Below are 14305 nucleotides of genomic sequence, written 5' to 3'. Positions count from 1 at the left end.
TTGTTTCCAGATCTAAAGACTTGCCCCGCACCCTCATGCGCGCTGTGGAGGGCTCCCTCCCCGCTCCCTCTGCCGGCTCCTCTGTTCTCCAGGCTCCTGCTCATGCCTGGTGAGGGCTGGCTGTGGGGTCTGGAGAGCTGCTGGGAGGCAGGGAGGACCTTCAGAGCAATATGAAGACTGCTTATCCGTGGGACCCCTTGGCCATTGCCCAGGCCGGCAAACCAGGTTGTGGGAGGCACAGTCGTTTGGCTCCTTTATGCTTGACTCCTCCTGGAACGCAAACCAGTTACTCCAGAAGGGGCATGAAAACACAGGAGAACATGTACTGGGAGCAGTGAAGGCCTTCACTAATGAAATCGTGGTGACCCCCCTTTAGGAAATCTCAGTATGTTCTCTGTTCTCCATCCTTCTAGCAACTGCCCTATTTGAAGACCTTTAGCCTTTCGCACCTTGGCTTTGGTCATCACTTCCCAGTTTATCTGCCTTCCTCCAGCCCACTCACCCTCTCCATGGTTTGAACTGATCTTCCTGAAGCACGACCTGAAAAGGGACACCCGTTATGCCCAGTCAGTCTGGATTGATTCCCCATCACCGAGTGATGGGAAGCCTCTGGACCTCACGGACGCCACGGTCTGGCGACATTCCAGCCATCCAGCCTTCTTCCCTGCTGTTTCTGTCTCACCTCCTTTGCTGTAGCAGAATTGAACACAGGCTGTGAAAGGGCGTGGCACCCACTGCCCATGCTGTCCCACATCCAAGGCTTTTCTCTGACTCGCTCTCTCTGCCCAGGAGACTCTCCTCTGCCACCTGCACATATCTCAGCCCTACTCATCCTTCAAGTTCCTGGTCAGGTTTCACTTCCTCCTCGAAACTCTCTTGATTCCCTTCCTCATGGAGCCCCCCAGCCCTGCTTTGTCATGGCTACCCTTGTTCACATCTCATCTTCCCAGTCAAGCCTTGGATCTCCACAGGGACAAGCGCGAGGTCTGACATGCCTTTGTCCTCTCCTAGAGCATCTGGCACTGTGCCTTGCCTAGAGTAGGCACCCAAATAATTGTCAAGCAAAATGGCAAATAAAATTGCCCTGTGGCTTCAGGATATTTTCTTTGATGCTATTCAATTGCGAGGGCACCCACCTTATTTGGGAAAAGTGGATTTAGGGGTGGCTGTAACCTAAGTCGGTGTATAAACAAGCTAGATGGACCCTCGTGACAGCCATCAGCACGTAGGTCCCACACGGCTGGAGGGAGGAGAGGGCGTGGAGCTTCCAACCCTGTGCCAGGCACTGAGCTGGCCCTTGATGTGATTTATCCCCTTTGATTCTCACAACAACTCAATGGCGGGGAATAGTTATTTTTATTCCTGCTTTTTTTTTTTTTTTTTAAATTTTTTTTTTAAAGATTTTATTTTTTCCTTTTTCTCCCCAAAGCCCCCCGGTACATAGTTGTGTATTCTTCGTTGTGGGTCCTTCTAGTTGTGGCATGTGGGACGCTGCCTCAGTGTGGTTTGATGAGCAGTGCCATGTCCGCGCCCAGGATTCGAACTAACGAAACACTGGGCCGCCTGCAGCGGAGCGCGCGAACTTAACCACTCGGCCACGGGGCCAGCCCCATTATTCCTGCTTTTTATGAAAAGTTTGTGCAGCTCAGAGAGGGTAAGTCTCTTGTCACTTCTAAGGCAGATAGTTGGTGGTTTCTATGTTAACCAGGTTTTCCAGGCCAAAGCAAAAAGTTCTGGTGGAGTATATTAATGGAGTTCTGGTGGAGCATATTAAATGTTGGCATTTCCAGCCTAGCATGTAGTTTTATCTGTCGCTGACTCAGCTGGCAGAACACCTGGCTGGCCTGAGGCCATGTCAGGGCTCATTTGGTCTGAGGAGGTCTGGCTGTCTCTGCTAGGTGCTTTCTGGGTCGTGAGTTCGGGCCTCCCAGGCTGCAGGACCTGCTGAGAAGTAGGGCGAGGCCGGGCGTCTCCCCCGCTGCCTTGTCTGCCTCTGGGCTAGCTGCGTCTGCGTGCTGTGGCCTCTGCAGCACCCCCCCCCCCCCGCCCCTGGCCTGGTCTTACCTAAGGCTTTTCATCCTGCTCACCAGAGCTGTCCCTGCCACAAAAGCACGGAGCACCGGGTCCTGACGTTCCCTACCAAGCACTTAAGAGCACAAAATCCATTGCCCCTAGGGACCACAAGTTCTCCTGTATCTCTCTTCAGTGTTGAATGTCCTCTGATTTCCTCCCAAGTGGCTGCTACTCCAGGGCCTGGCAACTCTGCTGTCTCAGTCTGGGCAGTCCAGAGTGTCTCTTGGCAAGCTTGATCTTCAGCCTTAGTCCTGGGGCCTTTGCTCAGTTCCATTCTGTCTGAAGATGATTAGACTTAGAACCTGAAGAGCAGAGGAGTGTCCTGAAAGGTGACATCTGTCTCCTTATGGGAGGGACAGACCTGTACGGATGGGTCCTCCCTTGGAAAAATGTCAAAGTATGTAATATTTAACAAGAGGGCAGGGTCAGGTATCCTGACTCCAGTCTGATCCTCTCTCTCTCTGAGAAGCAGGGGCTCCCACCCTTCCATTCATTCAACAAATATTTATTGAAAGCTCTACCAGGCAGAGTTTCTGGTTGCAAACAACAGAAACGCTCTGCTTAACTTAAGCGGAAGGAGAATGTGTTGACATTGAATCTGAGAGCTTACAGAATCAACAGGAAGGCTGGAGAGCTGAGCTTCAAAACGGGGGAGCCATGGAAAGTGAGACAGCAGAAACAATCTGCTGTCCATGTCATAATTTCCCACTGGCCTATGGCTTTGCTGTACCCTCAAGAGCTGCGGTCCCAGGTAGGGGAGTGTGACTGGCCAGTTGAAGTCACATGCCCATGCCCAGGTGCCTAGGAAAGGATATGTCTCTCCCCTTTTGGCTTCCTTAGTAGGAGGGCATGCCCCATCTCCCACCAAGACTCAAGCCACCAGAAATGCCCCCTAAAATAGGAAAGGACTTGAATGATGACTAGCCAAAAGATGGTAACTGTCCACTGCACTAACATTTTGGGATGAAGCGTCTTCTGCAGTCGGGCTCTGAGATACACAGATGGATAGGACATGCTGCCTGCCATCGCAGGGCTCAAGGTGTACACGGGCTACTATACAGTGGGTAGGGTGAGCCGTGGTCACCAAAGGAACCACTAGGCGGGGCACGTCACCACCAAAGGATGCCTCCCAGTGAAGATGGGCTGTGGCGCCATTCACTGAGGCACAGACCGCAGAAAAGCTAACAAGTTTGCAGTGAAAGGTGATAACATCATTTAGGTGTCTAATTTCCATGTGGCTTTGACCTGGGGAGCTGGATGAAGAAGATGAAGGAGCCAGGCTGCATCAAGTGCTGTCATAGAAATGGGAGCCAGGTCCCAGGCTTTGGGACCAGGCAGGGCCAGGTTAGCAGTGTTCCATGTTGGGTGGGAGATGGCTGGAAACAAACTTGAGTCCCTACTCCAAAAAAAGTGTTTCAGAGCTCTGATTAATGGTGGTGTTCATTCATTATTTCCCTGGGAGTGCCTTGGAAATGGAGGTGGTGTGGTGTGCTCCTTCCAAAGGGGATCTGGCCCCATGGCTGCAGTCCAGGGCTGAATTCCTCCCCAGCCCCCTGGCCACTGAGCTCCAGCCCAGCATGTGGCATCCTTTCTCCAGGAGGGATGGGCCTCCCTCAGAGCACGGGGCAGCGGGAGGCTACCAGCCTGCGCCGCACACAGGCCCTGCACCTGCCTGGGTCTTCTTATTCCTTTCTCCCTCGACGGGGGAAACACCCTAGGCCAGCAGCAGTGGTCTATCATCACAGTCATCCCTTTGGTCTCCCGTTAGGTGACACTGCTGAGTGTGGAGATGACTGCACTGAAGGAGGAGAGAGATCAACTCAGAGTGACATCTGAGGACAAGGAACCAAAGGAGCAGCTTCAGAAGGCCATCAGGGACCGGGATGAGGCCATTGCAAAGTGAGTGGGCATGCCTGTTTGATTTTACTTTCATTACAAGTAACCTGAGTATATGCTCGAGTTTAGGTAAATCATACAGAAGGACTCAGAAGTGAAAGTGAGTTTCCCTGCTTCCCCCCGTCACCCCACTTCCATTCTTCTCCCCAGACAGATGCTATTGTTGAAAGTTGGGGTGCATTTTTTGCAAATCTTTTTCCGGTGCAGATGAAAATGCAATATAATTGTGTGGTTTTTTTAAACATCAATGAGATGACACTCTACATGTCTTGGTTTTTATCCCACTTATATCTTAGAGAGCTTTTCAATTTCATTATATATATCTATCTGAACTTTTTTCTTTTTTAGGTTGTTTTATTTTGTTACTTTTTATTATGGACATTTTCAAGCATACACAAAAGTAGAAAACATAGAATGAATCCCTACCTACTTGTCTCCCAGCTTCAACAGATGGCCAGTCTGATTTCATCTGTATCCCCACCCACTTCCTCCACGTCCTCACTGGACTGTGTGCAGCAAATCACAAGACGTCATATCATCTCGTTCATAAACACTTCAATATAGATCTCTACCTGAAAAACTCCTGTAAAACACACCCACAGTGCAGTCATCACACTTGAAAAAACTTAAAATAATTTCTTAATGTCATCTCGTATCCAGTGTTCACATTTCCCCAGTTGTCCCATAAATGTCTTTTTATAAGTGATTAGAATCAAATTCCAGAGTCTGCATAATCCCTTTAGTTGACATACCCCAAAAGTCTGTAACACTTCCCCCTCCATCTTTTTGTGTCATATTGCATTTATTTATGGACAAAACTGGATCATTTGTCTCCTAGTTTTTCTCCATTCTGAGTTTGATTGCTTCCCCAGAGTGTCATTTAACATTTTTGTCTCTGTCCCCTATATTTCCAGTAAACTGGGTCATTTTTTTTTTTTTAAGGATTTTATTTTTTTCCTTTTTCTCCCCAAAGCCCCCCGGTACATAGTTGTATATTTTTGGTTGTGGGTCCTTCTAGTTGTGGCATGTGGGACGCGGCCTCAGCATGGTTTGATGAGCAGTGCCATGTCTGCGCCCAGGATTTGAACCAACGAAACACTGGGCCACCTGCAGCGGAGCGCGCAAACTTAGCCACTCGGCCACAGGGCCAGCCCCTAAACTGGGTCATTTTTAAATAATGTTTTGGATTTTCTTTGGCAGAGAAGAAATGCATAAATGCATTCTCTTACATTCAAAAAACTTCAGAAGTACATAGGCAAGAAACGTTTATATATTCCCCACCCCCCTGAAAATTATTTATCATGCACTCAATCTACCCTATTCACTGGGTGTGAGGAGATAAAAGGTACTAAAGATGTGTCTGCTTTGGTGGCGCTTTACAACACATTAATAACGAGACTTGTGTATCTCTTTACTGTTCACAAAATACTGGCATCCTCTAACCTCCTCGCCACAGCGAGACGTAAAAATTTTAATGCCAGTTTTACAGATGAGGAAGCTGAAATACTTTCCCCAGGATCACAGCCAGTGGTGATCACTGGCCTCCACCTCAGGTCTCTGACTCCTGTCCCCACAACCTTTCCCCTTACCATGTGGCTGCTTGTCCAGAAGCTAAAAGGAGCTCATTTGAAACAATTTGTAAATAGATACTATATGCCTTTTTAAATATGACATTTTAATTTCTGACTTTAAAATTCCCCACACCCGCCTTCTCACTTCCACACACATTTGTCCCCTCCCTTCTGTTCTCTTTAATCATTTTCATCATTGCCATTTCTTAGTTTTACCTTTGGGTCCCTTTTTCTGTCTGATCAGAACCTCATATCAGATTGTCTGTCAATTTCCAGTTCATTTGGGAATGGCACTCAGTGAGGCTCACACGCGTATCTATCTTTGCCACTGGATTCCTCGTGGATTTAATTAGTGAATACTTGAATAGCAGTATGATGTTTTGGAGTGGGAGCATATTTTTATGAAGAACAAAGGGTGAAATTGTGTCGTACAATTAGGGAGTAGAGTTAAGGTGCTAATTTTGAAAGCCCATTGGGAATAAAAAGCAGAATGAAGTTAGAAGTAGACACTGGTTGGTCACCATCTCTCGGCTACACAACTGGAAGAGAGTTGAATGTCTCTCTGACCATGTTCTGTCATCAGCATGGGAGCTGGGAGATACGACCAGAGAAAGTGTTAGTGTGCAGGAGAGAAGAAACAAGTTGTCCAGTCCTCCTCCCTTAAAATAAGTGGAACCTAGCTCTGACACCTGGGTGACAGGAGGCCACCCAATCTCCATGAAACTTGGAAATGCATGCCCTTACCTGGGCTCAAGAGGACCAGTTAAGCTCCTGGAGTCTGACCAAGCAGATTTGCACATTCTCCTCCCTGAATGGGGAGAATGCTGCAGTGAGGCCCCTGTCCTTCCTGGACCCTAGAGAACAGGGCTGGCCTTAGAGAGGGTATTAGATCACTCCAGGAGGACAGTTATTTTTCTGTCCCTTAGAAATGAAATTCTTGGTGTACAAGAATTGAGACAACAGACTTAAGGAATCATTTACACGTGAGGGAACCTCACCATATTGAATAGGACCTTAAGAGTTTTACAAGATGTTTTCATATACATCATCTCTGATTCTCCATCCTGACTAGACTTTAGAATCATCTGGGGTACTCCCCCATGCCAGGGCCTTCTCCAGAACAATTCTGTCTGAATCTCAGGGTTTGGCGCTGCTACTTAAAAACGTCACGCTGCCCCCACCCCGTGATACTCGTGTGTAGTCAGGGGTGGGAACCCCTAAGAAAGATAACTTCCCTCTCCTCCCTGGGCTGCCAGAACCATAAAGTATTCCTTATCCTCTAGAATAGATGCGTTTCAGAGAAGTTAAGTAACAATTTTATCTCCTTGCAAGTGAAAGGCCCTCACTAAAAACCAAAGTCTGGGCTAGCAGTCTGCCTTACAAAAACAAAAAGCAATCAGCCACTAGTGGTTTCATTTAAAATTCTAGCCCTTTAAAATGCTCCTTTTTGACGCTGTGATTGACATATTGATCAGCGGCTTGTGCAGCTTGGCTTTCCTGGGCGGGGGTTTCTCATGAATGACAGGCACCAAGCTTCCCTGGTGAGCAGACGTTCCGAGGGTGCAGTCCGAGGCCGGCATAGAAGGTTGGCAAGTGGCCCCTGCTTCGGGGTCTCCCGGAAGGAAGGGGACCGCCTCCAAGCCCAGCGGCTGCCGCTGCTGCAGCCCTCCGCCCCTCCGCCCCTCCACCCCTCCGCCCCTCCGCCCCTCCGCCCCTCCGCCCCTCCGCCCCTCGGCCGGGTGGCGTTAGTCAGCACATCCCAGGGTCTGCAGACTGCTCGTGGCGCCACCTGCCGGGAGATGCCCGGAAGCTTGCGATGCTGCAGCGCCCCGAAGCGCCAAGGGGGCGGACTTGGCTGGCCCGGCGTCCGTGGCAACTGGCTTCGGGCGAGGATTTCCGCTGTTCGCGCCAGCCAATGGCAAGGGGCGTGGCGGGGGCGGCCTTGCGGCGTCCGAGACACTGGCGCTCATTGCACGGGCTTGGCTCCGCCCCGCAGCCGCAGTGCTGGCGGGCGGCCGGCGCTGGGGCTGTCTCGGCGGCTCTTCTAGGAGTGGAGGGCGGGGCGCGATTGTGGACTTGAGGCTGGAGAGGAAGTGCCAGTCGGTGGCCTGAGCGCTTTACCCCCGACTGCCCCACCTTTGTGCAGTCGGCGTTCCTGAGTCCCGAGCTGGGCAGCCTCTGCGGGTCTGTGGGTCCTCCAGCTGTCCTTGGGCCGTGCACATTAGTCACTGGCCCTGTGCAACGAGGACACTTGTTAGTTTTGCCGTGTTGAATGCTAAAGAGAGCAGTTGATGAAGACGAGGGCTAAATAATGTTCATTGTGGCCGCTGGGCAACCAGTGCTTCCTCGCAGAGGCTGCCCGGTTAGTCCCTCGCACTTTTTATTCCCATTCCCCCGCCCACCCCCAAATTAATTTTCTTTTGCATTGAACAACTATGATTTAGGAATTTGGGGGAAGGGCAAACAAAGTAATATGTGAAACATATCAAAATGTGAAAAATACAAAATGCAAAAGTTGTGGGAGCAGTTACCCATCAATGACCACCATCCAGAGATAACCAAGTAGACGTTTTTGAGTAGGACTAGCAAATACAGGCAGTTTTTCTGCAAAGCTAGTATTATAACAGACCTAAGACAAGGGCTGATGCTTTTTGCATCGGACTAGCTTTTGAAAGCTGCAAACTTTCCAGCCCTCTACAAGTAACATTATAGTTTCTGTTTGTAATAGTAACGTTACAGTTCCTATTTGCTGTGAGTTTGGAGTCGAGCCTATCAGGTCTCCTGCTAAGGTTTGATGCTTTTCTCCGCTCAGCAATACATCGTGTGTCCCCACTGTCTGTAAATATTCAGCATCGTTGCTGTGACTGTATTCCGTCCTATAATTTACCACCAGTCCGCTACTTGTTGGCTGCTGTGACTAGCTAAGCTGTGATGGTCAGTGTGTGGCTACTTTTGCACATGTGTGTATCTTTAGGGCAGATCCCTTAAGGGGGGTTGCTAGTGAAAAGGAGGGAAGCAGAAGGACAAGGCCCCCGCCGTCTTTGGGGCTGGCCTTTGGGGGAAGGGTTAGCAGCTCCTTAGTGTTGTTTGAGGCCTTCATCTTCTCTGGGTTCCAGTCCTGACTTAAGTATCATCCTCTTTTAACCACTTCTTCATCTGTGAGATGAGGATGACACATAATCCCTTCCCCTACAGATTGGTTGTACAAATTGAGAAAATGTATGTGAGAGCATACTGCAAACTTCCCAGCCCTCTACAAGGAACATCACAGTTGCTTTTACAGTTAGTTTGTTGTGAGTTTGGGGTCAGGGCCTGTTTCCTCATCCTGTGGATTCCAGGTGCCCCAGGTGAAAAAGCAAGATGCCTCCAGCGCAAGGTGCCCATGCTCACTCTGGCTTGTGTGTTTTCAGGAAGAACGCTGTGGAACTGGAACTCGCCAAGTGCAAGATGGACATGATGTCTCTGAACAGCCAGCTGCTGGATGCCATTCAGCAGAAACTGAACCTCTCGCAGCAGCTTGAGGCTTGGCAGGTAAACGGGAACCTGGAGACAGAGGATGAGAGAAGACTAGGCTCCAGGAGGGGCCTCTGAACCCAGGCAGAATGTAAGGAGAGTTTGCTACTGGAGGGTCCCATGCACATGGGTGAGCAGTAACCCCAGTCTTCACCGGTGAAATTCTGAGCTTGTGTTCCCTGAGTCCCTGGGGGAAATGCCTGAGGATGCTCTCGAGAGCGTTGAACCCCAGGCTATGCCATCTGGGGCTCTGGTGACCTCCAGGCTTGGAACAGAGGCCACCTGCTAGTTGTCTCGGCTCTGTTTAAATTAGCTGGAAAGAAACAGCTGTTAACAAGGAGGGCCCCGGAACCCCTGTATGACTGAATGAAAATCCACGGCTGGATGGAGTAGGGCAACCCTTGCGTTGCTGGCAGCTGCTGCCCTTCCCCTTCTCAAAGGCCAGCTTGCTTTTTCCAAAGAGCACTGTCCTGGCGCAGGCCTGGGGAAAATGAGTCAGGGCGGCCATCTCTGGGACCGCTGTTTGCTGAGCCCGGTCAGCCTGCCCCATCCCAGGCCCCAGATGGCTTCCCGCTGGGCCAGGGCTGTCCTTGCTTTTTGTGAATGAGGTTAGGGTAGTACAGTTTCAGGATATGAGTGTAACCATTCACGTTTCTCCCCAAGAAATCCCAACCAGACAGATGAAAAGCCTCCTGCAGCTCTCTCAGGCGAGCCCCGCCATGGCGAGCAGGTCGGCAGGGACCGCTCCTCCAAGGGCCCTGCTGGGCTGGCCGCAGGAGCACTGGAACCCTCCCCAGAGAGCGGGTCCCTGGCTCCTCGGCCTCCTGCCCTTGGCCAGCTGGCCATTCCCTGGCTCACCGCCCCTGTTCTTCTCTCTTCTCTCCCGGCTGCAGTTTGCTTCCTCAGGGCTTTTTACTATCTGGCTCCTTTGGTTTCTGATCTAGTGGCCTTTCTCAGTTCCCGTATCAACAGCTTTAGTTGTACACCCCTCCTGCCTTTGAGGTGAGACCGAGCACTCATCCTGCCCACCCTCTCCCCTGCTGCCATCGCAGTCCTGCCCCTGCCACCTCCCTCGTGGCCCACCGTGTTCTGTGTGCTGGACCCCAGCATCATCTCTGTGCAGTGTGCCGTGCCGTCGAGCCCTGGCCTCCCCCTCCCATCGCCATCATGTCCAGTGAGCGTGGCAGCACGTGGCCCAGTACTGACAGGCTGACCCCTGCCTGGTTTCTTGGTTCCATCTCCTCGTGAATGGGTTGTTTTGCCCATAGAAGTAATAGCAGACATGGAATTATGAGCAGCTCATGCATGTGTGTGTATGAAGTTCTAAAGTGATTTATTTTATTGGGATTACCTTGACAAATTTTAAAGTATGAAAAATGCAGTTTGCAATGTACCAGAAAAAACAATGGCAGCTTTGAATGGTTTCTTTCTGAAGGACCCTTTAACATTCCTAATGTTGCATTTAACAACATAGGTTTTATTGAGCACGTCCTAAGTGCAAGACAGTGTGCTGAGGGTTCAACACTGGAACCGTGGAAGTAGGGACCATGTCTCCTATTTCTGTGAGGAGGAGGAGGAGAGGTGCAGGAGGAAGTCAAGTATGAAGAAAGACAGGGATGGGGGCCGGCCCGGTGGCACAGCCCTTAAGTGCGCACGTTCCACTTCTCGGCAGCCCGGGGTTCGCTGGTTTAGATGCCAGGTGCGGACATGGCACCGCTTGGCATGCCATGCTGTGGCGGGTGTCCCACATATAAAGTAGAGGAAGATGGGCATGGATGTTAGCTCAGGGCGAGTCTTCCTCAGCAAAAAGGGGAGGATTGGCAGCAGATGTTAGCTCAGGGCTAATCTTCCTTAAAAAGGGGGGGGGGGGGATGGGAAGAGAAGAATGCAGGAGAGCAGGACGTAGCAGGGGAAGGAGCAAGAGGTCCACACCCGCCATCACTGGGTATGTGGTCAGGAATGTCCCTTTGTTTCACACTGAAACCTGCAGAGACATTCGAGTGACACCCCACTAGTGGGAGCTTGGGTGAGAGTGTAGGAGGTGTTGGACAAGACAGTCAGAGAGAGGGGCCTGGCCAGCCCCACTTCCTGCCCTCATCAGGTGAGTGGCTAGAGGTCTTCTCTCCGCCATCCTGTGCTCAGATGGGAGCAGTTGACACGCTCACTCCAGGGTTTGGCTCAAGGCTCAGTGTCTTTTCTCCAGGACGGCCCAGAGCCCACCAGGTTGAAGGGTGAAGGAATCAGGCAGATTCCTCTTATGCTTCCTGCTGGGAACTAGACAGGGCTGCTTATATTTCTAAACCAATGGCTCCGTACTGTGTAAGTGGCAGAATGTGTCAGACGGAATCTTCCACAACATCAGAATCTAGTGACTAGAATGGAGAGAGAGTGGAGCTGCTCTGTCCAGAAGCCCCTCTGTGGAGTAAAAGCTGCTGTTCTGTAAGGTGGAGTCACGGTGAGGGGTCCACTTTCTAGGCAACTTCGACAGATTGGAGGGAGAAAGGTGCTATCCCAGTGAGGAAGTCAAGGAGATCGGCCTAAGCTGGAGCAAGACAAGCCCTGACGATGCTCATGCCGTGGCCTCCGCCACAGATGGAGCCTCGCCAGGGGGCACTGGAGTGCATGGTCGGTGGTGGGCAGGGGCAGCACCCAGGGAGCCTGCGTCCTTGCCATGTGGGGCTGCCCGTGACGCGTGTGCATCAGCAGCTAGGCTGGTAATAATTTGAAGGGAAAAAGGGTCAGGAGAATCCCTCTGCGGGCAGGCCATTGGGCTGGAGAGCTTGCAAGCTGAGGTGGCCCTAGGGCCTGGGAGGGTGGGTACCAAGTGAGAGGCACCCACCCAGCCCCAAGGGACACAGGAGGTGGGGCAGAGAGGGCCAGAGGCAGGGAGGCTGAGCACTGGTGTAGGGCCAGCGGCCCGGGTGGAGAGACAGGGAAGTATCGGTTGCAGCCGTTCCCTGGGCCTCTAAGGACAGGCCATCTGTGGGGTCAGCTGAGGGGATAACACTAGCAAGGAGAAGCCAGCTCAAGCCCTGAGGAGAATGGAGGTGTCACGTGGCTTCTGAGTGTCCTGGCATCGCGTCTACACTTGCTGCTTTCTTGACCAGGGCAGCCCTGGCTGCAGCCGCTCACTCATCTCATCCCTCATCCTCATCTCACGTCCTTCCCACACGTGCCACCTCCCCGCCACCGCCAGCGCCGGGTCAGAGCCCTGCTCAGCCCCATCCGCTCTGCCCTCTGCAGGATGACATGCACAGGGTCATTGACCGGCAGCTGATGGACACGCACCTGAAGGAACGGAGCCGGCCTGCTGCTGCCCTCGCCAGGGCCCACGGCGCGGGGCGCGGAGACGAGCCCAGCACCACTGAAGGCAAACGGCTCTTCTCATTCTTCAGGAAAATTTAAGTTGGGAAGAGTCAGGCCAGTGAGGATGGGTGGACTGGAGGTGACTGAAAAGGGCATGTGGGCGAGGGCCCCGTGCACCATGTTTGCACGCGAGGGCCCCCCCGGGCTGGGCTCAGCGGCTGCACTGCCCACCCACACTGGGGCCAAGTGGTCTAGGAGGGCCCACTTGGCCTCTGAAGGCTGCCCTCAACACAGGGACACGCAGGAGCCCTGTCCCCACCGCCCGGCCAAGCCCAGCCTGGGCATCCCCAGGATCCACTGTTGAGCAGGGCTCAGGCTGCGAGCAGCCCCTTGGTTGGGGTCCGCAGCTCAGACCCAATGGATCACAGCCCACCCCACCCCCCCTCAGTGGCTCCCATGCCCAACCCCAGGCACCACTGCCCTCCTGTTTTGGAATATGGGGAACAGAAGAAATGGAGGCCCCTCTCTGCATGCCTCAAGAGGTCATCACTGCCCCCAGCTGGCCTGAGCCTTGGGGGCCTAGTCCTGCAGGCCACCAGGCCTGAGCCTCCATCCCTCCCCCAGTCGCTGGCCCAGGGAGTATAGGGAGGAGGCGGCCCCTCACCCACGTGCATGCACCTCTGCCGGGAGCACCTCTTCGGGCAGGAGACCCAGCCTGCAGGGCGTGACGGCTGGGCTTGTTCACTCACGCTCAGCCACAGTGGGCTCTCCCAGAGTTTGGCTGAGGCCATCCCGAGCCCAGGAGGACGAAGGGCCCTGCCCTCCGGCTGCCATGGCTCTCCCTCCAGTGCAGGCCTCCCCTGAGGGGCAGGCCTCCTCACAGGCCCTCTGCAGGCTTCAGCCACCCAGCCCTTTCCCCTTCATGGGGCCAGGGCCAGGAAGGGTCTCACCCTCCTCCCACAGCCCCCTTGCTCCCCTCATAGATACAAGTTCTTGGCTCAGCCAAGCAAGTCCAGGCCACAGAGTGGCCCCGGAGGGGTCTGCGGTCAGCCCCCTCCACCTCAAGGGCAGCACTGGCACACGGGGTGGATGTCTCCAGATACTGCCCACCAGGCCTGCAGAAGGATGAATCCTGCAACCTGCTGCTTCTGCTCCTTCCTCAGCAGCCACTCCACCTTCTCTGCTGAGGCCTAACTCAGAGGGCCCTGGGCTGAGCCAGCCCACAAGCCGCTTTACAAAGGATCGTCTCCCTCCCTCACTGGGAAAAGCACAGCAGGGATGAGTGGAAAGAATGTACCTATAGATATGTACATACCACAGTGCTGTAATTTTGTATGTAGCAATCATGTAAATATGTGTATGGATTTTATAATATACATATTATATATAAATCTATAAAGGCATATTTTTAGAAAAACAGCACACCACTGCTTCTTTTGAAAATAGTCTAAGAATAAAATGAATTTCTACAGAGCTTCCTGCCTCAGTCATTGGGTACCTGGAGGGTTGGTTTGGTCAGAATACGGCTTCCGTTTCAGGGTGGCCTCTGGCTGGCCAGGAGAAGGCAGCAGTGGGGAGTCCCCACGAGCTGGGAGGTCACCTCAGACGCTGGTGCCCAATCAATGGATTCAGCCCTCCAGGGGCACCTCCCTCAGAGGGTGGAGGCATCCTGTCTGTGACAGCCGTTTGGGAGCAGGGGCAGAGGGTACTGCCGCCACGCCCAGCCTGGCCCTGGGCTCCCTGCCAGTGCTGCGGTTGCCCGGCTGCAGGCAGAGCCGGCCGGCACTGCTCCCCCAGCCACGAGCGGGCTCTATAACCTGGCAGAAACCTGGAGCCAGCAAGAGAGTGCTGAGGGCAGAGCTTCCAGTGCGCCCTTCCGGGCATGCGGAGATAAACACGGAGCTTCCCCCGGCACCATACCACTGTGCTCCCCGCCAACGCGTCCA

At 52.8% G+C, this 14305-nt stretch overlaps 1 protein-coding gene across 4 annotated transcripts in view; it reads left to right on the top strand.

The window, feature by feature from the left end:
• Positions 1–13832, top strand: part of BICDL1 (BICD family like cargo adaptor 1) — a 93629-nt gene extending 79797 nt beyond the window's left edge. For 2 of the 4 annotated variants that reach the window (XR_011542379.1, XR_011542378.1), the window contains 4 exons: positions 3842–3972; positions 8951–9071; positions 9947–10055; positions 12297–13832. Coding sequence is in view for 2 of the 4 variants with exons in the window: in XM_070628801.1 (XP_070484902.1) it covers positions 3842–3972; positions 8951–9071; positions 12297–12458 (414 nt within the window). In the remaining 2 variants the exon portion in view is untranslated. The remainder of the gene's footprint in view (positions 1–3841; positions 3973–8950; positions 9072–9946; positions 10056–12296) is intronic. The other 2 variants (XM_070628801.1, XM_070628800.1) reach the window with 1 other exon arrangement.
• Positions 13833–14305: the final 473 nt, after the last annotated feature.

Source organism: Equus przewalskii, chromosome 7 (assembly GCF_037783145.1).
Source record: "Equus przewalskii isolate Varuska chromosome 7, EquPr2, whole genome shotgun sequence".
Taxonomy (NCBI): domain Eukaryota; kingdom Metazoa; phylum Chordata; class Mammalia; order Perissodactyla; family Equidae; genus Equus; species Equus przewalskii.
Note: the sequence above shows the minus strand (reverse complement) of the source record. Positions and strands in the feature narration are given on the sequence as shown.